Source organism: Neophocaena asiaeorientalis, unplaced genomic scaffold (assembly GCF_003031525.2).
Source record: "Neophocaena asiaeorientalis asiaeorientalis breed wild unplaced genomic scaffold, Neophocaena_asiaeorientalis_V1.1 scaffold515, whole genome shotgun sequence".
Lineage (NCBI taxonomy): Eukaryota > Metazoa > Chordata > Mammalia > Artiodactyla > Phocoenidae > Neophocaena > Neophocaena asiaeorientalis.
This window is the reverse complement of record NW_020175829.1, coordinates 75,535-101,872: the sequence shown is the minus strand read 5'-3', so window position 1 is coordinate 101,872 and position 26,338 is coordinate 75,535. Positions and strand designations below refer to the sequence as shown.

The 26,338-nt window shown below is 35.5% G+C and overlaps 1 protein-coding gene across 3 annotated transcripts in view; it reads right to left on the bottom strand.

Annotated features, from left to right (window-relative positions):
- Positions 1–26,338, bottom strand: part of TNPO1 (transportin 1) — a 90,319-nt gene that overhangs the window by 30,050 nt on the left and 33,931 nt on the right. For all 3 annotated transcript variants that reach the window (XM_024732772.1, XM_024732773.1, XM_024732774.1), the window contains exons 3-10: positions 23,752–23,827; positions 19,634–19,783; positions 16,625–16,731; positions 14,536–14,669; positions 13,072–13,153; positions 9,989–10,111; positions 7,462–7,580; positions 53–113 (exon numbers count right to left, since the gene is read on the bottom strand). In XM_024732772.1, coding sequence (XP_024588540.1) covers positions 53–113; positions 7,462–7,580; positions 9,989–10,111; positions 13,072–13,153; positions 14,536–14,669; positions 16,625–16,731; positions 19,634–19,783; positions 23,752–23,827 — 852 coding nt within the window. The remainder of the gene's footprint in view (positions 1–52; positions 114–7,461; positions 7,581–9,988; positions 10,112–13,071; positions 13,154–14,535; positions 14,670–16,624; positions 16,732–19,633; positions 19,784–23,751; positions 23,828–26,338) is intronic.

Sequence of the window (26,338 nt, the reverse complement as noted above, 5' to 3'; positions counted from 1 at the left end):
ACTAAGTCAATAAAAATAATCTTCCCTATTCATCAGGAAATAGTTTCCTTACCTTAAGTAGGATGATATCTATATCTGAGTACTTCATGCCATTCACTAACACAGGAATCAACCTATAAAGAAATGAATTTGTGAAACAAAGATCTAACGATCTCGAAGTCTTAACAACCTCATGAATACTAATAATACCAATACAACAACCACCACTGCAAATATTGCCTTATAGCATGTTCTTTGTCTGCCCTTCTCAAATGATGAATACTCCCAATATATATCTCAGGCCTTTTAAATACTCATGCATGGGATCTACTGGATGGAATCTTAGTGGGGATAAGATAGCTTATCAAGAGTGCTTAGAAATAAAAACAATAATTTTTTTTCAATTTTTCCCCTAAGAATTTATCCCAAATATATGAACGCATATTCCCAATTTTTAAAGACCAATGTTCCCTGATGCAAGAACAAGAACAATGGAAACAATCTAAATGTCCATCATTAAGGGCTTGGTTAAAAATAAATTACAGTTGGGAATTCCCTGGCAGTTCAGCAGTTACAACTCTGCACTTTCACTGCTAGGGCCCTGCAGTGTTCAATCCCTGGTCGGGGAACTAAGATCCTGCAAGGATCTTATTTTTCGATGCAGCACGGCCAAAAACAAACAAACAAACAAATTAAGTAAAGTTGAAAAAAACAAATGCCCTCTACGTGTAAAACACATAAAGCACATTTCCATTTAAGATAAAAATAATGAGAGATTCCTAGCCACAGCAATCAGAGAAGAAAAAAAAAATAAAGGAATCCAAATTGGAAAAGAAGTAAAGCTGTCACTGTTTGCAGACGACATGACACTCTACATAGAAAATCCTAAAGATGCTACTACTAGAAAACTACTAGAGCTCATCAATGAATCTGAGTAAAGTTGCAGTATACAAAATTAATACACAGAGCTCTCCTGCATTCCTATACACTAACAGTGAAAGATCAGAAAGAGAAATTAAGCAAACAATCCCATTTACCATCGCATCAAAAAGAATAAAATACCTAGCAATAAACCTACCTAAGGAGGCAAAAGACCTGTACTCAGAAAACTATTAAGATACAGATGAAAGAAATCAAAGATGACACAAACAGATGGAGAGATATATATACCATGTTCTTGGACTGGAAGAATCACTAGTGTCAAAATGACTATACTATCCAAAGCAATCTACAGATTCAATGCAGTCCCTATCAAATTACCAATAACATTTTTCACAGAACTAGAATGAACACTTTTACAATTCGTATAGAAACACAAAAGACCCCAAACAGCCAAAGCAATCTTGAGAAAAGAAAAATGGAGCTGGAGGAATCACGCTCTCTGACTTCAGACTATGCTACAATGCTACAGTAATAAAAACAGTATGGTACTGGCACAAATACAGGAAAATAAATCAAAGGAACAGGATAGAAAGTCCAGAGATAAAACCACACACCTATGGTCACCTAATTCATGACAAAGGAGGTAAGAATATACAATGGAGAAAAGATACTCTCTTCAATAAGGGGTGCTGGGAGAACTGGACAGCTACATGTAAAAGACTGAAATTAGAACACTCCCTAACACCATACACAAAAGTAAACACAAAATGGATTAAAGACCTAAATGTAAAGCCAGACACTATAAAACTCTTAAGAGGAAAATACAGGCAGAACGCTCTATGACATAAATTGCAGCAAGACTCTTTTGATCCACCTCCTAGAGTAATGAAATTAAAAACAAAAACAAAAGGGATCTAATTAAACTTTAAAAAGCCTTTGTACAGCAAAGGACAGCATAAACAAAAAAAGACAACCCCCAGAATGGGGGAAAGTATTTGCAAACGAAGCAACCAACAAGGGATTAATCTCCAAAATTTACAAACGGCTCATGCAGCTCAATATCAAAAAAACAAACAACCCAATCCAAAAATGGGCAGATCTAAACAGACATTTCTCCAAAGAAGACATACAGCTGGCCAAAAAGCACATAAAAAGATACTCAACATCACTAATAATCAGAGAAATGCAAATCAGAACTACAATGAGGTATCACCTCACACCAGTCAGAAATGGCCATCATCAAAAAATCTACAAACAATAAATGCTGGAGAGAGTGTGGAGAAAAGGGAACCCTCCTACACTGTTGGTGGGAATGTAAACTGGTACAACCACTATGGAGAAGAGTATGGAGTTTCCTTAAAAAACAAAAATAGAGCTACCATATGATACAGCAATTCCACTCCTGGGCATATATCTGGAGAAAACCATAATTCGAAAAGATACACGCACCCCAATGTTCACTGCACTATTTACAATAGCCAGGATGTGGAAGGAGCCTAAATGTCCATCAACAGAGGAATGGATAAGGAAGATGTGGTACATATATACAATGGAATATTACTCAGCCATAAAAAAGAATGAAATAATGCCATTTGCAGCAACATGGATGGACCTAGAGACTGTTATATTGAGTGAAGTCAGCCAAAGACAAATATCATATGATATCACTTATATACGGAGACTTAAAAAAAGGGTACATAGGAACTTATTGACAAAACAGAAAGAGTCAGGGATGTAGAAAACAAACTTATGGTTCCCAGGGAGAAAGGGGGACAGGGATAAATTGGAAGATTGGGATAGACATATACACACTATTATATATAAAATAGATAACTAATAAGGACCTACTGTATAGCACAGGGAACTCTACTTAGTAAATACTCTGTAATGGCCTACATTGGAAAAGAATCTAAAAAAGAGTGGATATGTGTGTGTGTGTAAATAAATATGTATATGTGTGCATATATATATATATATATAACTGATTCACTTGCTGTACATCTGATACTTAACACAACATTGTAAATCAACTATACTCCAATAAAAATTATTAAAAAAATTAATTACCTATACAATAACTTATATACACAGACTATCTAGGAAGGCTATACAATAAACTGCTGTCTTCAGAGAGGTGAGTGGGCTAAAAAGGGACGGTATCCATCTTCTACTTTATTTCTAAATGGTGTGACATTTTTACAATAAGCCTACATTCAGTATTTGTATTCCTTTTAATAAAAGAGATGACAGTGTTTAAAATATAAAAGCAGTAAACTTAAAGGAATTAATCCAAAAGAAATAAATCAAAAAGGAAAAAAAGAGCTCTACCGACAAGGTTATCATAGTCTGATAAAAAGTTTGGAAATTTAAATTCTAACTTCTTAAGACATTAAGAACTTAAACTTCCAATAAGAAAATAGTTAAATAAATCAGAATATTATATCTAATCTGAAGTATTATGTTGTCACCAAAAGGGAACCATAATGTCTGTAAACATGGAATTCCAGGTATACTGAAATATTTATGATGACTAGTTAAAAAAATATATATCAAAACATGTTAAGTAAAGGTCAAAATACTGATTTCAGTTCCTTCTGTAGATATGATGGTTTTATCTTGGACAGCTTTCTTAAACTTTGGTTTGTTTCCTCACTATCCAATCATACACACTGAAATGAGTCTACTGAGGACAAAAGGTGTGAGAGAATACTTTGGAAACACGTTACAATGTCCACAGTCCACTGCTTCCAAATTCTACCTTTCATTGTTCTGGGGGGCATGGAAAAAGTGTGAATAGGCAAAAGAAACTCATACTCATGAGTACCAGCTGTGGGGTTATTAATAAAGCACCTTCTTAATAACCTAGTGAGAAAAGTATCATGATCCCTATTTTACAAACGAGTAACTAAAGCTCAGAGAGGTAATATTATTTCCACAAGGCCATAAATGTTAAGTTTCCTTTCTTTACCCCAGATGTAAAAATCTCTGTCCACATTAATGTCCTCAGTGTTTGCTGTGACTTTACTTCAAATAGTCACATGCTTTAAGACACACTAAATAAATATGTATGAAACCAATGTTAAGCACACCTCTACTTTCAATGAGGTAATTTTGCAAGCCCTCATTAACCAAAGGAATACTAACAGTAAAAAGGAAGCAGTGGGATTTCAAATTTGTAAAAAGGAAAATATGAGCGACCCAAACTTTCATGTTCAAAGTCCTTCTAAATTCTAAAATAGATTAACGGTAGTAATTCAACACTGTAGCTAGTATACCATAACTAAATAAAATTATAACACACAGAACCATACTGTGTAAGCTACAGGGATCTTGCAAGAGAACCAAGTCCATTTGGATCACCAACAGTTAAAATAATTTATGATATTTGTCAATAATTTCACGAAAATGATGAGGATGGATGGCAGACCATAAAATATTGAAGAGTTCACCTGAGGTGAGGTAAAGAAGTAAAGACAGTGAGCCCCATCTATTCTTTGAATCTTTTTAAGATGAAAGAAACTGCAGCAAGCTAAAAAGTTAAGGCAGCAGAGAGGGAAAAGTTTAAAGAGAGAATTTATCTATTTGATAGAGTGAGGTCCTTAAGGATAAGAAAAAAACCATGCTATCCAAGACCATAAATAGAAAGCCTGGTTAGGAAGAAGATAATCACATGAAAATGTATCTATAAGTTCTGGGGAAAACGTGAAGGGTCACCTGTTTTCCCTACAAAGCAGAAGTGCTCAAATTGAATGAAGAGAACTTCAGAAGAGTGATAAAGGTATCAAATAGTTGCTCTGGTGAATGGAAGATAAAAGCTGATCTGGAACAGGAAAAATTGGCAGATGGTATGAAGGGTCCACTTGATGTTGAAGACCATGGATTTCTATAGCCACCAATCCTCCTGGCAGTGTAACTTTTCCCAACAGTATTTAAGAAGTAGCAAAGACAGTTCAATTACTCCAGAGCAGGGGGCAGCTGGAGGTTTATGGTCAGTACTGTTGATTTGTGGATCATGATATCTGTGCCAGATAGAGAAAGAATAAGATGATGTGTAGGAAATAGGGGACTGATAAGGTGGGGAAAGTCAAAAAGTGAGGTAGGAAAGAGATATTGGAGTTAACTGTGACCACGTGGCAATATGGCATGTGTCTGACAAATTCCAATCATACAAAGCAGATCATTACTTTTTAACAAATCTAACTCTTAAGAAGCTTTCTCCTGAAGCCTCATGTAGAAACCAAGAAGAGAATTTTAATGCAACATCATGGAAAGCCAATGATGTTAATACCAACAATGAATGTTTACTGAGTACTTAAGTATATGCCAAGCACTGGGTTAGTTGTTTTACATGGATTAATTCATAAATACGCCCCAGGAGATATTAATGTACAAGAATAAAGGTGGAAAAAAAATAATTCAGGGAAAGAAAAGAAGACCCATTCTACCAGATAACAAAACATATTAGCAAATGTTCAATAATCAATAGAGCATAGTACTGGCTAAAAAAAAAAAAAAAAAACAGAAAAAGGAAAAGGAAAAACAAGAATACACGACACAGCCCAGAAAGATAAAAGAATTTAACCTTACTCTTTATTGCCTTAATGCTTTCTATGTGAATTCATTTTAATAAGAAAGATCTCATCACATTAACAATTTTGATTCCTCAGCAAACATTTTTTGCTCATACTAAACAAGAATCTGGTTAACAGATCTAGGAAAAACAGTTCTTTTACTGTGTTTTTAATCTCCGGATCAGACTGATGTTGATATTTTCCCATCCTCACAATACACTATTTGAACCAAAAATAAAAGCAGTCTTGTTTAATCTAAAAATAGTTCCCAAACCAGTGGTTTGGAAGACATATAAATCAAATCCATTTATCACTGGAATGGGTTGTTTAATGTTCGCACATAGCACACAACTAAATGGGAATTGCTGATCTTTTAGCCTGCTACCAAGTTCTTGGTTGCTTACCAATGTTTAGATTTTATTAGGGTAATGAAAGAGACCACCAACCTATAACTGCTCGTATCATCTCCTAATGTTACAGCTTAGGTTTTCATTAATAAAATCTCTTCAGTTTTATAAGAATGTCTGTTTATGTAACTTTTAGGATTATATGATCCTATGGTAAGAAACAAGCATATCATAAAACTGGAATCACAAATCAGGGAGAAGAGAATAATTAATATATGAATTTCCTAAGGGGGGAAAAATCCATTTAGCATATCACCTTGTACTCTACTCCCAAATAAATTCTAGATTGACTGGAATAAGACATAGGTGGCTTTGTTTTCTCGGTAGGGAAAGAATTTATTGGAAAAGAAAAGGAACTTAACTGACTACATGAAAATAAGAATATCCAAGTACCCTAACTTCTGAAAAAAATGTGACTCCACTAATACAACAACATTTTAAAACAAACGGTTTTGTTTTTTGCTCATCCAGAGGGCTAAGACTGGAAAAATTATGATTAATGGATTGCAAAAGTTGTGACAAGATGGGACCCTGCTGGTGGGGTGTAAACTGGTATAACTTCCCTAGAGAACTATGTGGAATATTTATGAAGATGCTTTAAAATGCTCAGGCCCTTTGACCTTGGTAAAAATCACTTCTAAGAACTCTACTTGAAAGAAATCACTACTTATGGACAAAGAAAGATGCTCAGTCCAGGATTATTTATGAGTTTAAAATAAAAAGGGCAAACAACTAAACATTCAACAAAAGAAGAAAAGTCGATTATATATATATGGTACACACACCATGATGGAACAGTACTGAAAGTTTAAAGACTAATGACATGGAGGAAAGCGCACAACTTACAATAACTGAAAAGAGCCAACCACAAAATAGTAAAATCAAATATTTAAGCATCAACTATAGCCAGATGCCACGTACATACTACCAAATTTATTTCTTCCCAAAACACTCTGAATATATCACATTTGGTATATGGTACTAACACAAAGAAAAACATTAAAAGACAACACACCAAAAATACTAACAGTGATGACTCAAGGGAGTGGAAATCCAAGACATTTTAAGTTTTCTACATGTTAATTTTCTTTTATGAGCCTGTATCTTCTTTATTTTCAAAAGAACATGAGCATTACTTTTTAAAGTAACTGACTTTAATATATGAAATCATTATGTTGTACACCTAAAACTAATATGCTGTTTTATATCAAATTCAACTTATCTCAATAAAACTGGAAAAGATATATTAAAAAAAATAACTGATTTAACAGCATTCACTGGGTTAAAAATAGGCGTAACAATAGATTAACCAAAAATTGCATAGCATCACAACTAGTAGGAAATCCATGAGACCCCATAGTCAAATTATAAGATTATAAAAAATTGTGCCATGGATTATCCAAAATTAGTTATAATTCAGCATAAACCACCCTCATGTAATTTAGAAAACAAAAGTAACTGCTTCTTTAAAAACGTCTTTACTTATAGCATCGGTAAAATTAAGTCTTACTTCTTTAGAACTTCATTACCTGATGGCATAAGAATGTAACCTAAAAATATGAAAATGAGGAATCACTGCTAAATTTAACAACAAGGGAGTATTTGTAAGAAGGAACACTTACTTGGGAAGATGCCTTATGAGTACATCTTTGCATATTGGTTGCTCAGCCAAAGTGAGCCAAAATTCACAGGCTTCTAAAGCCACATTTTCATCTTGATCTTGGGTCCTCTGCAGCATGTACTGTAAACAAAGGAGGCTTAGTATTAATCAGTTTAAATCATACAATTAAAAGAAACCTAATCTAATTTCAACAAGTTAACGGTCCTTTGTTATGGGTCTTACACTTTTACAGTGGTTCTCGACTTAGGCTTTGGATTTTTTAAAAAAAGCTTCCTAATCAATTCTGAAAAGCAGCCAAACTTAAGAACTACTGCTTTAGAGTGTTGCCTAATGTAAAGTGTCCAATTCATATTTATCTGCTTCTATATAGGCGCATACTGTTTCATGAAACCACTGAGATTTTTAAAAAGTATTAATATTCAAACATTGTCTTCATAGATGCATCAAAATAAAAAACACCATTAAGGGGCTTCCCTGGTGGCGCGGTGGTTGAGAGTCCGCCTGCCAATGCAGGGGAGACGGGTTCGTGCCCCGGTCTGGGAAGATCCCGCATGCCGCGGAGCGGCTGGGCCCGTGAGCCGTGGCCGCTGAGCCTGTGCGTCCGGAGCCTGTGCTCCACAACAGGAGAGGCCACAACAGTGAGAGGCCCGCGTACCAAAAAAAAAAAAAAAAAACCACCATTAAACCGTTCATAAAATGGACAATCATTTTTATAACATAACCACTCAAGCTGTCTCTTACAATTACAATTACCCCTTGAACAGTGAGGTTGGCATGCCAACCCTCCAAGCAGTCAAAAATCCACCTATAACTTATAGCCAACCTTCTATATATACGGTTCCTCTGTATCCAGTTCCTCATCTGCAGATTCAACCAATTTTGGGTTGTGTAGTACTGCAGTACTAAGAAATCTGGCTATGAGTAGACCCATGAAGTTCAAACCTGTGTTGTTCAAGGGTCAACTGTATATACTTCCACATATTTAAAAAGATATATAGATATTATACAATTACAAAAATTAATTTTTTTTTAATTTGGAAAAAAGTTGTGGCATTTCTTTGTCAACTATATAATTTCTAGTTGCCAACAAAATAGGTTTATCATGTCCTTCATGTCCTTTGAACATACCAAGCCAAATTCCCTCTTAAGTTGGAGGTACATTTCTGATCTTCAAATCTACCCTTCTTTTAAAAATCTAACATCCCAGGAATTCCCTGCAGCCCAGTGGTTAGGACTTGGCGCTCTCACTGCCAGGGCCCTGGGCTCGATCCCTGGTCAGGAAACTAAGATTCCGCAAGGTGCACAGCATGGCCACCAGCCCCCCCCCCACCCCCCGCAAAAAAAACCTTACATGCAAAAACAAAATAAACATAATCAAAGGCATGAATTCCCAATGTACCTGGGACTGAATCTGGGGTCAAGTGATGAATTCTTGAATGAAACATCTCACACGTCAAAATACAGCAACACAACTGCTGTGACAGGCTAGCCCCTACCATGTTCTACTACTATGCTGGGTATTGCTGAAGAAAGAACTGTAGCCTTGTAAATTAGGTTCCCCAGCTGTGACATGGCAAATGATTATATGTCTTTCTTAACTTTCTGGTTAACCCCAAACTCTCACTAAACTCTCAACCAACCCCACCTGATTCTTCTAAACACTTTACAGAGAGAATATCTTTATCAGAGAGAAAGTAATTTATCCCCATCTTTTGCTGCTACATATCCTTATCACTACAACTATCTTTCCTAATGTTTTAGAAAGGGAGTTACTGAACATCATGAATGCTAGCCTTCTTCTAACTGGTCTTAGATGCCATCCTTTAAGTACAACTGTATTCAGCAATATGGAAACCAGGTATGACTGTAGCAATAATGAGTATTGCCCAACAAATTACTCTGTCCTAATAATAATTATATGTTATTATGTATTCCTTCCTTTAATTACAACTATCTATGCTCAACATACTTACAATATCCTAGTAAAATTATTTTAATCACATAAGGACTGAAAGAGAGCCTTTTAAAATCTAAATGGGGGCTTCCCTGGTGGCGCAGTTAAAAAAAAAAAAAAAAAAAAAAAAAAATCTAAATGGTCTGCTAGAACTCACTATAATGGTTACGTATTTTCTATTCAGAAATTGTTACCACTGTTACCATAAATCAAAAGTTGATCAGATCAATTTACCAGTTAACGGGTCAAAAACAAACTCTTTTAAGTACTATAGTTTTATTGGCCTAACCCATATCTAATAAATACAAATAACCTAAATATTTCTTAGTTACACTGGTTAAAAGCTATCTACTCCTTTAAACAACGTTCCCCTCTATAACATCTTATATCTCATGAAAGAAAGATTGCCATAAAGATAATTTTTAACTTTAAGATGATAACTAATTTTTATAGTCCCCCCCGCAACAAATGTGACAAATAACTTGGAAGACAGTGGCTTCACACTATACGTTTTGTGCCCAATATTTTTCTTGAGGCGAAGATGAGGAGAAAGCCTTTAAATTGCTTGTATTACCTCAACTATATTATGCATGTGAGGAAGCAGGCGATCCATTCGAACTTCAAGCAACATCACAAGTGCCCGGCACACATTTTTCCGTACCTCTGGTTCTTCGTCACCAGCCAATGCAAAGAGATTCTATTGCACAAGAAATATTTTCTTCTAGTTAAGTATTCCAACATACTAGAAAGGTTTATACATAATAACCAATAATCTGCAAGGTGGCAACATTTAAAGAAACCCTAAGAAGATACTGTACAAATAAAGGCTTATGAATTAACTGGCCCTACTAATACTTTATAGCATTAGATTATAAAGTAAGACAGACACAGGATGATAACTGCCAAAAACTATGATTTTGGTAAATGATCTAAAGCCATTTTTCGGAGTATGAGTGGTTGCATCTTGAAGTAATCTTTAGTTTATGAGAATAAAACCATGTCACTAGGACACAGGAGCGTTCACCCAGATCACCCAGAATTAGAGATAATCATTAAAATAGTTTGATTTATTTACTCTTCAAAATTACTGTCTGTTAAGAGATTATTCCTACCAATACTGATTCTTAATAGGCATACATTCTATAAAAGCACCAACAACTGGGAAATATATACTGAGTTTCCAACAATGTGACCCTAAACTGCTGTCGGTCACTGAGTCAACTATTGAAAAAATGGTAATAGTAGCAATCGATCTTATGCTGTTAAGTTTCTCTACAAGGTTTAAAAAAAAAGTGTGAATGAACAATACTGTTTCAATTAACCTTCTCAACTCTAAGATGCTGCTACTCAATTTTACAAGTTTAGACGTTATATAACTTGCTAGCAAGTGGGGGAATCTGAATTTGGTTTTCACGAAATCATGGGTGAGTCCACACTCATTTCATTATACCAACAAGCCTCCACTAGAAAAAGCTGTCTGTTGCAGAGGTTCAAGTGGAGATGTCAGAAGAAAAAACAATTAAGCCTTCCCTATCTCACTCCTGAGGTTTTACTTTATTTACACACAACATACACACACATACTGAAAGCAGTAAAAAGATGATTAAAATAATTAAGTAAAATCCAATGTGTCTCATTGTCTCTTCCCAGGACCACAGAAACATCTCCAGAGAGATGAACCTGAAATCATATTACAAGAAATGGGTAAGACAATGGAAAAAGTTAAATATCAAATGTGACAATATGTGAAGTACTGTTGTAGTAGCATTTTTAAAACTTTCTTTTCTTCAAGTCCTATCTCTACTTCTGAGGCTTTCAAAACTCTGTAGTTGCTCTTTTAATTTTACATGGTCAGAAAGAATACGGTTTTTCCAGCACGTGCTGCTCATATAAATCCTTCGTGAAATATGATGTTGTCTTAAATATGAATATCCAGTTTTGCCAAGGTATGTTATAGCCATGTATTAGTAACCAATACACTTTTCATCAGTACCAGCACATGTAGCAGGCATGATTTCAGCCCCCGATAAAAACACTGGTGACTGAAGAAAACTAACCAGTTATTGATTTAGCAAATAGTTACTGAGACCCTACCATGTGTCAGGCGCCTCCTCTGGAGGTTTACTACTCTTACAGGATGAAGAACTGGGTGAATCTTACTGGATTACCAAGTAGCACAGAAGTGTTAATATGGTATTTAACACTAATGGAAAATATCATTAAATGTCAGGAAACGTTCTTGTTCCACTTGCTGAGTATGGCCCTGTGGAATTTTTATTTTCAGAAAGAATTTATTTTATTCTAAATTATATTTCTGTATAAGATGCTGGTATGTCTATTACTGTTCTCTTTAATAAGTCACGAGAGAAGAACACTAAGAGGGAATACTATTATAATTACAACAAAAACTACTACTGCTTCTAAAAATAATAGCAGTAGCTAGCATGTGGAGTGCTTACTTTGTAGCAGGCACTGTTCCAATTTATTTTTAGCCAATACCTTTTTTAACAATCCAACAAGGTAAGTCTATTATTAGCTTTATTTTATAAAAACTGAAAATACCAGTTAAATAAGGTGCCCAAGGTTAACAAGCTACTAAGCTGTGGAGCTGGGATTTGAACACAGGCAGTCTTACTCCAGACTTCTAATACTGTCCACTACCCTCTATACCAAACTAGACTGAAAACACCTTGAAGCATAAAATTTCTTTATGTATCCTTAGCACCAAGCACAGTGCCTGAGTCACAGTATGTATTCAGTAAAATGTATTTAAGATGCATGTTTTCATTTCAATTTTCAAATGGCTTGAGGATTCTAATGGCTACTACTTGTAGTCTATTGGTAAAAGATGTTTAGAAGAAGCTTGTCAATTTAAGTGATGAGAAAAAAAAGACATAATTTTCCCCACTTCTTTCTTGTAATTTCCCAACAGGAATACCAGAAATATGGTCTCTGAAGGACTTTTTTTTTTAAGAAGAGCTGAAAAGGAATAGACTATTTAAATTTCATTTGATGAAAATAAAAGTGAAGTGCTAAAGGAGCTTTAATAATCCTTTCACAATCGCTGTTATCAAGCAGAAGTTCTGAAAAGAAATTCTACTGCTTAGGGTTCAATGGCCAAAAAACTATGCTCCTGTTGTCTTTCTGCTTTTATCAAAAAGTTAACAAGTACCATTAGAAATGCTCGCTGAGCTTTAACAGCCAATTTTCCCCCCGAAACTTCTCATTTTACACTGAAAACCAATGGAAAAAGAGAAGTACTATCCTTTTAATTTATACCTTCAGATTCTTTATCAAATTAAGTTTATTCAACCTCTTCATGTTTCTAATATCACAAATGAGCTGGAAGATTTAATGTCCATATGCAATTTGAACAGTATATTGAGGTAGAAATTTTTATAATCAAGATATTAAACACAGACATACCATAATCAATGTTTGCACAAGTAAAAAACTCAGTGAGGAAAAGTACTTTTATTTTCAGTTAACGAGAATCACAAAGTTTATACTGTACCCAATTTTAATACTATCAGAAATAATTTAAATATTGACAGCTCATAATTATAAATTATCGTATTTATAAAATAAAACTATATGCAATGAACAGTTTCTAACCTCCTCAAAAATAAGGTGGGGTGGGGGGAGGACAAATCTTACCTCAATAAAGGAATCAATATGCAACATCAGAGCTTGAGTTCTACTGATGATAAACTGATTGACACAGGCAACAGCATGAGACCTAGAAACAAAATTGAAAATACACTAACTGAAGAAGCTCTGCTCCATTTACAGAAGACTGGCAAGAAATTAAACGTTCCTCCATAAAAACATTACAGTGTATGTACAGCCGTGCATGCACACACACACCCCCTAAAAACAATGAGTCAAAATTCCCTATGTATTAAACATTTCCTTCCCATTCTTTCCGTGTTAAGTGAAAAATGCAGGTTGTGGAGCAATATGTTAATGCTACTAAGAAAGTGGAAAAGCGTCTGGAAGGACATGTTCGCTCCCAAGAGTGGGAGGTTGGATGGGGACATAATGGGAATTATTTTAGATTTTAAAATAATGCGTATGCATTCCTTCTGAAACTGAAAATGCGGACGGTTCTAGAGCCTATGTGTTCTGACATAACCTAATCTAATCCCATAGCAATTCTTAATGGCACTACTGTTAAAAATATACCCATAATCTAATCACTTACTACCTCCACTTCTCTAGTCCAAACCATAATCTCCCATCGGGACTATGCCAAGAGGCTCTAACTGGTTTCCCAATTTCCATTATGCAAAACCCTACCTGTTTGACACACATATAAGATCACATAATATCCTTGTTCAGATTGCTCCAGTAGGAATCTGCCAAACGTCAAAAGGTAAATATTTTAAGCTTTGTGGGCCACATAAGACCTCTGTGGCAACTTTATTACCCACCCGCCCACTTCAACCTTTTAAACTATGAAATCATTTGTAGCTCATAAGTCACGCCTGAATTTGGCCACACGGGTCACAGCGTGCCGATTACTGGCGTAAACACGCCCCTGTAATGTGCTACTCCCTACCCCTCTAGCTTCATTTCCTACTGTGCTACAAAATCGTTTTCTTCTGTCACCCTAAAAGGTTTCTTCCTAACTCCAGGGACTTTGTACTGTTGTTCCCTCTTAAGTGATCTTGGCTTTGATCGTTCAGAAAGCCTTGCTACTTTACTTTGTTCAGGGTTTCTGCACAATTGCTGCCTGTGACAAAGAATGTGCTGCATAACACACCTGTGAATCACTACCTAACCCTTTATGCTCGCTGTTTTTCCACAGTATGTGTCAACCCTGACAAGCTCTGCAACACACTGAATTTCAGCCTCACACAAAGGACTTTAAAAGCCTGACTGTTAACCATTATAAATGTAATTAACCATGTAGATGGTGGGTAAGTGTCACAGTTAATGAAAATTTCAGCAGAGTGACATTTCACAGGCTGTCATTAGAGGAGTAGATTTCAATTATCAAGTCCACCTCTATAGAACAGCCAGTTATCTTCTGCCGATCGCAAAAATACTAGGTAGTGCAAAATAAGGGAGTGGTCAGGTTCTTATCAGTTTATAAATTAATATTGGCTATACAGATACCTTATTTTTGGACTACTGTGCTTGAAGAACTGTAAAAATTTAGGAATCATGATGTTGAGAGGACGATCTAAAACATCGCTATCTAAAATCTCAGCAGAATCTTCACAAATCTTCTGAAGGGCACCAAATGCTCCCTGTAAAAGACATTTCAATGATTAGAATTAAAAATGAAGCCATTTTAAAAGCAAATTGAGGAATATTCACTAATTTGTATGGATTAATGTTCCCAGTTTGCATAAAACCTGCATCATAAAATCCATACATTTAATCATCAGCTGTAAGAGAAATTTATTATACCACTGAGTTATTTAAAACCTCAGTTTAAATATAATGGTACATTTTAATTTTAGCATTAAATGTCTTACAATTAGAATTTTGATCGTCAGGGACTGTAAATAATATCATCTAATTTATAAACTTAACTTCTGCAGTATTCTTCCCAATTTTACGTCAACAGTAATTTTTCTCTTATTAAATACCAGTTTGTTAAAACAATGTAACTATGTTTACGTGTAAGTGCATTTAACCATTGTACCACTTCTCTGTTTGAAGCACAAATGGAGGTCTTATATTATCATCAAAAAATTATTTATATGTAAACCATTCATTGACAGAAGTTGTTAAAAGGGCAGGAAATTCAATTTGGTAATTTCCCCTACAACCACTTTACAACCAAGTGGCTTACCTAGAGAGCTCCTGTATATAATATCTAACCTACCAGTTACCTCAACCACCTACTTTACTCTGCTTATAATTCTATCAGCAGCATCCTGGGACTTATTCTCTACACTACAGGTTAATTTAAGAATACTGTATGACTTAGTAGCTCCACAATTTCACGATTATCAGTTTAAACTTTATATTCTTGGAAAGTGCTTGCTTAAAATTTTGGCTTCCTTTTATGTTATCATTATACCAAAGCACTATTTAAATTTTAATCAACTGTTACCTGATGGCTAAATATTATTATTTTAGTTTTTCTGTAACCTTCCAAGGCATTACTAGAAAATGTATATATGAGAATGCAAAGTTGTTTTCTTTTTCTTTGAGGGAGGGAGAAGAGTGACTTTTTAAGACTCCTTTTTGCTAGCTTTCCCTCTCCCTGGTCCTCTCTTCCCCAAGTCGGATCTGGCAACAAAATGTTAAGTCAAAAAGACCACCTGATTCCTTTTTATTAGGTTATTTTTGTACCTGCCCTGCCTCCAAGCCTTGCTCTTTTTTGAGAGGGAGATAAGTCACTGCCTTCAGAGAGGCAAAACACCTAAAATGATTTCTATTTAAAACAGATGTCTATCCAAACTGGAAGCCTGCTAATGAAAGAAATGGTTAAGGTACTCATTAAGTAAGAAATTATAGGAAAAAAAATCCATACAGATTCCCTTTCATTTCCCCAAATAGAAAGGTTGTTACTGATTTGATCAGTGGCAAACAAGAGATTATAATTAATATATAATTAAAACTATACTACAGGGCTTCCCTGGTGGCGCAGTGGTTGAGAGTCCGCCTGCCAATGCAGGGGACATGGATTTGTGCCCCGGTCCGGGAAGATCCCACATGCTGCGGAGCGGCTGGGCCCGTGAGCCATGGCCGCTGAGCCTGTGCTCCACAACGGGAGAGGCCACCAGTGAGAGGCCCGCGTACCGCAAACAAACAAACAAAAAACTATACTACATATACCTCAGACATACCATACAACAAGAGGCACAAAAACAACTTAGAGACACTGAAACTGTACCCACAGTCTGGGCATTTGGTAAATTTAATTAAGTCCATCTTCAAAAAATACTACTTCACCTGATTAAGCTTGACAATTGCTCTGCTGATTACATATACACACATACACAAGAATAGTTTTAAAATACAAAAAACAGAAGATATTTCCTCGTAGGAAATATAGTAAAGAGGTTTTATAACTTAACGGTCTTTAAACAGTAAGATACACGATCACTAACAGAAAACAAAAAGGTAACTTTAGGCTTCTAAGTTTTGAAGTTATATGTTTCAGAGGAATTATTTTTTCTCAATATTACCAATAAACATGAAAAGAAAAATAGAAAAGAAAAATTATATATGAAGCAAAAATCCTTACCTCACAAGTGTTGTAATCTTCAGAATCCAACAGGCTACAGAGTTTTGGTAAGAGGTCAGGCCAATTCTGCAATTCTCCCTTGGAGGCTATAGTTGTAATCAAAATACCTTGAAAGAAAACACACCCCTTTAGGAAATCTGACTGCATTATGTTAGATACTGCCTTGTGAACCACCACAAGCCAATGTGAGTGCTCACGTTTGCACGTGCGCGCACACACACACACACACACACATACAGTTTAAATGTTCCAAATCAGTGTACGACTTGCAAACCATGTCAACAGTAACATTCACCAAGGATCACTGTATCACCACAGTACATCGGTGGAAACTCCAACATAAATCAGATCCGTTTCTAATCCTGCTTGCCAACACTTCACCCTCTTTGTATTTTTAACAAGTACCTGTACAAGACTACAACCTGCTCTTCTCCAACAATAGTTCTACTAATTAAAATTACCCCTATTTTATAAAAATTATATACAAAAGAGTAGAAAGAAATACACCAAAATGTTATTAGCAGCGCTTAACACTGGATGATGAGTATGAGTCTGTTAGATTCAAATAAAAACACACAAAAGAGGTAAGAACAGCTCTCTGACTTAACCTAGGATCAAAGCCATGACTCAAGGCAGGGAGAGAAAAAGTAGATGAGCCATTAGCCCAGAACATTCCAAGGATGAATCACTGGCAAAGTGATCTTGGATCATGGAGGCTACTGGCACAGGCTGACTGATCATGTCACTCTGACTGGATTATTTCAACTGTGCTGTGTGGCTTAGCTGTAATAGCTAAGGATCATGCAAATACAGAAATATGTATGTAACACAAAAATTTTGTGTATTTTTCTCTGCCTTAGTAAATTTAGTATTAGTAACATAATGTAATATGCCTGGTGATTACAGATCTTTTAGCACCTTAAGAGTATAAACAGTAGGCAAATAATATGTAATTCAAAATACTCTGTATTTTTTACTCTGTAAAAAAAATTTAAAAGAAGAGAAAAAGTTCTCTCTTCATAGTTATTTTGAGAATTCAGTGAGATAGGCACACAAAATGCCAGGCATATAGTAAATACTCAATAATTATTATTGAACAGCAAATTCTACTGTCTGTGTGTATAAATTCTCTTTTGAGTTTTCCAGTTAGTTTTGAGAAGGTTGCTCCCAATGGTAAAGAGTTAAAAAATGTAAAGAGTAAAGTTGTTAGCCAAGATTTACTCTCCACTAAAAAAATTAAATTACATGGTAAGGGTCTTAAAATGATAGCATTTTTAAGATATAACCCGTACAATTAAGTGGCCTTCTGGTAAGATCAAAAAGCAGCGAGACTAATAGATCTGTTCCTTCTTGCCATGTATTCTTTCCTGAAGTTAAGACATGAAAGAATTGAGGGAAAGAGAAATTTCTGGATCTGCCTAAAGGAAACCAAACATGTCTTAAAACAAGCAATAATAAAAATTAAATACAAACTAAAACTTGGTACTAAGAGTCTGCTGACATTCATGACTTCTGCTGAGAGAATATTAAAGAATGTTGACAGACTGACAAATTCAAATTAATTTGGCCCCATATAATCTCATCCACTCTCAAAAAATATTCTAATGCCAACGCAGTTGCAAAAAGTGAAAAACTGTAATTCTCAGTGTTTCAACAAAGATGGGAGTGAAAACTGGTGTGCTTGGCAATACCTATTAAAATTTTAAATGTTTAAAAAACACACTCTGACCCAGTAATACCACTTCTACGAATGAATTCTATAGAAACTTTCTCACCTGTGTATGAAATACATAAAAGGATGTTCACTGAAATAATAAAATTACAAACCATACATTCTTTAACAAGGAGAAACAGTTTTACACCTCTCTAATGGATTACCACACAGTCACTGAAATGTGGTCCTTCCCAATACACTTCCCTTGGCAAGATTTACCATATGTACTGTTAAGATTAAAAAAATTTTAAGAAGACTGGTATACACTGGTACACCATCCATTTTACCACTGTCAAGAGTCTGGTAGAAAATCAGGAGTATATGAGGGTCCATGAGAATAACCTAGGGAGACCCTTTCCTCAAATTATAAATGCCCTCTACGTATCCTATTTAAAATCAGCATTAATAATGGCAATGTTTAATATTTGGAGGGAAGTTACAGAGCCTCTGCTTTTTGAGTAAGAGATGAACTGGGTACTTTTCAAACCTACCATGAGACAAAATATACAAAGGCAGAGAACTTTTAATGAAAATGACTGACTCATTATGGAGGTTCTTAACTGAATTCCATTTAACCAACCTGCCAGAGGAACAGAAGCTTTCCAGGTCCTTGTAAAACATAGCTGCTGAAACCCCAAGGCATATGGAATCTACCCATTAGTGGGCTATTGTGCAGTACATGTCTATTTCCGCTTCTACCAGATGATGTGTGTGCTTACCCACAGTCAGCTGTATTGGCTCCCAAACCTACTTATTCCAGTTACTATAAACTAAGCATTTTAACAGTCTTTCATAAAATGGTAGAAAGTTGTTCTTTCACTAAAAACAAGTTGAACACTGAAAAGACTCAAAAATTACTGTAATTAGGTACAGACAAGGCAAATATGAATTAAAAACAAGGGGGGGATATAGTGAAAATCTAAGGTCCTGCACGGAAGATGTTTTACAAAGAAGTTTTTCTTCCCATGTAAAAGAAAGTGAAACTGGAAATTATACCCCATGTATGACCCAGGAAGACATAATTAAGGAACCCACAGAAAAAACAGTAGTCCTAGATGAATATCACTTGTTACTGCCCCACTGTAACCAACTTTGATTAAGCAACTACTAGTGAACCTGGTCTCACTGGATTAAGAGAGCTTTTAGTAACATTATTTCAAAAGCAGCAATGAAAAATTTTCCCCATCACAATTCAACATGAAATGGATGATAAAAATTCCTAAGGAAATGGTCTGTCGTATCAGAAACCAACCCACTTAAAAACAGGATAAGCAAAATTGTGACAGATTACTTACCTACAGTAGCTCTAATCAAAGGAGAGGAGTCACCGATATTGTTTAAACATTCACTCTTAATAAAGTCTGTTACACCATTTGGGAAGTTCTGAAAGTGTGCTTTCACGTTATTCTTCAAAATTAGACCACTCAAAGATCTTGTGGGTTCATCTGTAACAAAGTAACAACAGCACTGTTTTAAAGTAGTTTTCATTTCAAAATATACCAAAAACGGTAACTTTAAAAATGTATTCAGAAACTGATTGTAACATTTCATTAATTTGCTATAACCAGGAAAAAAAAATACCATAAATGATTATCCAAGGATTAGCTCCATGATTTATAGTTCAGGGTTTCTCAACCTTGGCACTATTGACATTTTGGGCCAGGTAATTCTTTGTTGAGGTGTGCTGTCCTGTGCACTATAAGATGTTTAGCAGTATCACTGGCCATAGGTGCCAGTATTACCTCTCCAAGTTGTGACAACCAAAAGTGTTTCCAGATAATGTCAAATGTCTCGTTGGGCAGTGGACACACAAACACACACACACACACACACACACACACACACACACACACAAAACTGGACCTGGTTGAGAACCACTGATTTAATTTAAGAGTTAATTTAGTTTATATATGGCCAATGTACTCAAGCTTTATTGGAACTTGATATAAACATCAAATTACAGATCTGAAAGTATTAGTCACTAAAGATATCCTATTAAAAAATTAAGTGGACAAAGAACATATGGGATCACCTTCACATACAAATAACTGCCATTCATTTATATCATGTCTTTCACTTGCCTCTGAGCTAGAAAAAAAAAGGCGGGGTGGGGAGTAAAACAGTATTTAAATTTCCAGAAGTTTTTAAAAAATACAATCTACGTAAAAGAAGTTTAATCCGTAGATAGTACTAACAAATTTTCCAAGAACCAATTTAATATTAGAATATAACCAATGCTTTAACAATTGGCCTCATCACCAACAATATTAGCAACAGTTAACATTTTCTGAATGTTTATTAGGTACTAAACACTGCTAAGTGCTTTCCAAGTAGTTTGCATTTAATCCTCACAACCTCACGAGACAGGAATTATTATCTCCACTGCACAAACAAGGAAACTGAGGCCTTTGCCAAAGTCACACAAGGCTACGAAGTGGGGAAACCAAAACATCAACCTCAGGAGTCTGGCTCCAGAGCCTACACTTGATGCACGGTACAGGATCACCCTCCTCAAAGGGCTGGAAGACATGAACAGCTGGTGTATTGAACACAATATGCTGTTTCAGCAATACTGTTTTACATGCTTTATTAAAAAATAAAACCACCCAAGCTTGTTCTAGTTAGTAGTATGCTCTCAAAGTCTGATCCGCATTGAAACGTTCAGGGGTACAGGACAGGAGGAGGCAAAAAGGTAGTGTTTCCTTGCATATAAACCCCATTCAAGCCATCACAGCAATAGAGCCTACAAGTTTTTTATGCCACCCTCTAAAAATTTCTTCCTGGTTTCAATTACCATCATTCAATCAGTAACTTATAATGAAACAAAAACACTTCTAAATTCTCTTGAAAGTTTAAAACTTCCATAAAATAAATGAATAGATTTATTTAACTTTATAAATTTAACTTCCTCGAGCAATAAGCTTTTCTTAAGCCAGCCATTAATAATTCAGTCATGTAATTTTAAATGGCATGTGTACTTGTTTATAAGAAATACACTATATCATTTTTACAATTAAGATTACAAGATGAAGTTTTAAAAAAATCAGGAGGTGTGGGCTTCCCTGGTGGCGCAGTGGCTGAGAGTCCTCCTGCCGATGCAGGGGACACGGGTTTGTGCCCCGGTCCGGGAAGATCCCACATGCCGCGGAGCGGCTGGGTCCGTGAGCCATGGCCGCTGAGCCTGCGCGTCCGGAGCCTGTGCTCCGCAACGGGAGAGGCCACAACAGTGAGAGGCCCGCATACCGCAAAAAAACAAAAAACAAAAAACAAAAAACACGAAGTGATATGATTTAAAATTAAAAACACAAAACATTTTATATCAAAATACTTATTTTAATTAAAAATATCCCCAGTCCCAAATTCATTTAGAAGAGCCCAAAATTAACCACGTCCTCTTTTTAAAGAGACTACTTTACTAGGTCTCAATTCTCATCTGTAAAGTGAGGGAAGTAGATGAGCTAATCTCTGAGGTCTCTCCACATCTAAAATTTTACTCCATGATTTAGTGTAAACAAATTCACATGAGGAATGGCAAAAAGGTCCCTAAATAAATAAGCATTTTCATTTCAAGAATTTATTTATGTTCCTTCTCTAATATGGATGGCCACAATGCTAATTTTTTTAAATAGAAAACTAGATATAGCAAACTTGTGTCCCAAATAAATGAGTAAACACAGGAAGAAATACTAAGTATTACATAAAATCCTTTCCAACATTTTGTGGTTTTGTAATTAATAGGTCTTTTGGGAGGCAGTTACATACCCAACCTCTCCTGCTATTTGAATTGTAAGTTTGTCTGCTTTTAAAAATACTTGATGTACCCTCACAGCCCAAGAAAGTTTTAAGAAAGAGTATAATATTATACCAATCTTAATATTTGGAATTCAGGATGAAGACATGACAGAATAGATGACTTGGTGAAAACAAACTTAAATTTTTCAAGTTAAACAACATAGTTTAGCAAAATTCATTTACTAAATCTTTAAGTCCTTATAGAATTATCTGATTACAACTACGATGTGGGAAAAATAAAATTTCTATGTTAAGAAATAACACATCACATTAACATGTATTTATCAAACTAGGAATATTAATTGCTGAATGTAAAGATATGTTGAAGGACTTTCTAGTTTCTTAAAATTTAAAAATTTAAAGTTTCTCTGACATGCCTCAATCACAAATTAAAATCCCTAAAATTAACTAGAAAATTTGAAAATAATTCAAAATAAATCATTATCCTGTGCATGAATTATTAAAATCTGAATAAACACAAGATTAGTGAGATTTTAAGGCTGTTAACCCACTCGCTAGTGCTTGGAGTCGAAACCTTATGGACAGTCTGATAGGCTAACACAGGCATTTTGTAGCTGAAAAAAGCAAGAGGTGAAATGAGTGTCAGAGTCTAAGACTTATTTCTCAACTCCAAGTGTAGTAGTTTTTACTAATTGCACTATGGCTTCTGAAAGGGTATAGTGCTTTCATTTAGAGGCCAGTCAGTTGCTCAAAAAATACCTGAGTGCTTCTGGGTGTCTGACAATGTTCCAGGAAGGGAATACTCAAATAACTCTACGAAGAACACCTGTCACTACAATGTAAGCGCCACGAGGGCAGATTCTCATTTATTTTGTTCACTTTTATTGCCCCTGAGCAAGCAAACTGCCTGGCAGAGAAGAGGTGCTCAATAAATACTTGTAAAATGAATAAAGTCGAGATGGACACACTACTTGTATTAGAAACAATCAAATGATCGTGTCATTTAAAAATCAGATGATCATTTCATTTAAAAATCAGGCTGTTATAGAGGTAATTTAAAACTGTTGTAGAATAGTTAATGAAAAAGTTTCATGTATACTGTTACAAGGTTTAAAAAAGTTACAGGAGTCTATAAATGGAACGATCCTTTTTCTGGTTAAAATTTAAAACAGTACATAGCCATATAAAGGAGTATAGAATTAAGAGATTAACAATTGTCTCTGAGTGATGGAATTACACATGACTTTTCATTTTGGTTATATGAACTTTTAATCATACAAATATGATCACACATACAGTCAGTTATTCAGCACATCCTGTATTCAATCTGTGTATTAAAAGAAATCAATCTCTATGACATTCATGTAAAAGGACTGAAGCAAAACACCAAAACACCAAAGTAGACTTTACAACATTCTTTTCATTTGCAAAGAATGAGTGAATTTATTACAAAAACACTCAATTAACAACTGAATGCTCATTAAGCATCCAAATGCTTAGAGTGATAGTAACTCTTTCATTCCACATGTTTAAAGCAAGTGGGTTACTACAAAGTGAAATCCTTTGAAATAAGTAACCCTTCGTATATTTTAACACATCTCAAAGACAAAATCTGAAGTGTAAGAAACCTTTAAGTAGTTACCACACAAACCCTACTTACCTTCAGATTTTAATTTTGTAAGAACAAAAATCAGGTAGTTGTTAAAGTCTGGATATTGATTGAGTTGTTCCAGTTTCTAGAACAAACAGTAGTTAAGGAAACTTCTCAGTGTAATCTAAGGAAGGAATTAGGCAGTTTTAACCTAAAATCAAGAATCTCTTTTGTGATTTTTAGCCTTGCATTTTTTCCAGTAAGAATAAAAGTTATCTTATTAAAACCATCAATATGCTATTCAAGAACACACCAATGGTTAAACCTCTTGTGCGCTTTATGGCTGAAATATTAATATTTTACATCAATTATATTCAAGACAACATAAGCCAAGCTCCACCTTCAGCAAGGCGCATATCATATGAAAAAAATTTTCAAAACAATTTCTTTGATTTATTTGAACTTAAAAAAAAAACCCTAATCAGAAAGGTATTTATAAAATAATGACAAAAATGAAAAGCATCTCAAAGAAAGAAAAACAAGTCTCTTAAAGATCACTTAGGGAAATTAACTTTATAAAATCGCCTTTTAACTTAAAGTGCTTTTATTAGACTCATTTGTTCTTTAGAATTCAAAAAGTTAAGATAAAATGCTATTTATGTGCAAGTCTATATATCAAACCTTATAATATAACAGTGTTATAAAATTACCACACTGCAACAGTTCTACAGTTCTGCCCCCCCAACCCCCAACAAGACCTAATGTTTCCAGTGACACCAACGTGCAGGTATTTCATTCTGTTGGCAGGCAACAATGACATAATGCTCTATGTCTTTCTTCATGCCCTCTAATCCCTAACATGCTTTTTAATAACACCTCTAATTGTGTTTTATTAGACAGAATTTTCTCAACAGACCTAAATCTTTAAATTAAATCCACGATACACACTCTAGGAACACCATATTAGCTACTTATTATACACTAGAATACTCTCAGCGTTCAGTGCTCAGAACATAAATTAACTATCAAAATACATTTCTCTAGAAAAATTCCAAGGTGTACTTTCTTTGACCAAAAAACCCTAGTGATTTATTTCTTTAGTGAACAGCCAAGATTAACAGCATGCTGATAAGCTAATAATCTTTTATAAATATTTCCTGATAAGGTTCACTTTCTTAGGACTTGAGCTATCTATCCATAATAGTAAAACGGTCTTTCTGAAAGTGCTCAAGCCTATACAAAAACAATAATTACATTCCTTCCAAAGGAGACATAAAAGAACTAGGTCGTTATTAGGCACTCTGAAAATATAAAGCAGTATTTTCAAAATACTATTAACCTTTATCTACTGAAATTTAATTTGTTCCTTATGCAGAGGGCATACTATGCTCCAGGCACACAGAATAAACCGTAAATTTGATTCCTAGCGCACGCATAGTACTGAGCATATAAAAGGTACTTAATAAATATGTACTAAAACAAAAAATTATGACATACAGTGCTGTACAAGAAACCACAATGCAGTTTTGGGATTGGCTAACTTAAGAAATTAACTGTCACATAGCGCCTACAATTCATCAAATATCAACTTTTATCATTTCTACAGCTATGACAACACAAATTAAGACTGAGCCACAACGTTTCAAATACAAGCTCCAATACACCCCAAAACAACTATGCTTCCCTCAGTACTAGCAGTATACAAGCGAAATGGCTTAAAAAAAAACCAAGTAGACCTAAATCATTAACACCTCCATTTTAAAATAAGCAGTATTAATTAACCAAAAGGCTAGATACTTACCTACTGACAAGTTTTAAGTTACAGCAATGTAGTACTTCTTTGAGAAACTTATTTACCAGAACTTCTCAAGTAACTGTATTTAACTTAACGTTTATAGTGTTTTAAATTTAAATACGTCCAAACTACGCCAAAAGAGCTTACTTACCAAATTCCATACTAAGCAATTTTCCCTGTTTATTAACAATAAAAATTGAGTTTTTTTTTTTTTTTTTTGCAAACAGCAGACTTAAGTTTCCTAAACAATTAACTTCGTCTTAAAATAAGAGATAAAACGGTTATTTCTGATCGGGTGAATTTGTTTCCCTTATTGGACGCAGCAAGAGCTTTCCATTTGACCACAGTTTAGGGCACTACAGAAAGCACACAGTAGAGGTTTTGCTTCTTCTCTTAAGCCTTTCTGCATCTAAATCCGTAGTAAAAGGACCAGCAAACTCGGTCAAGACTTGGTAATTGAGCAGACCGTCTTGAGCCAAAGATTTAAAAAGAAAATCTCACTTGGGAGGCAGGGAGCTCGCAACAGGTGTTGGCACGAACAGCCCCGGGGTGAGGCCTGAGACCCCTCACTTCTTGGTTTCCAGCCCTTCCGGGCAAGGGCCTGGCAGAAACCCCAGGCCCAACACCCAGGCGGTTCAAACCCCGCGCCAGCTCCACCCCACTCAGGCCGCCGATCTCCGCCGCGCATACAGCGCTCTGCCCGCCGCCCCCTCCGCGCATTGTGTGGGCCGGGGCGTCGGTCGGGGGTCAGCGCCGGCACCCGGCTGCTCCGCTCTCCACCCCCGTCAGCCGGTCAGCAGCGGGCGGGGACGTGACGGGCGGCCGACTCACATGTCGCGATCGCGGGCGGCGGCCAGCAGC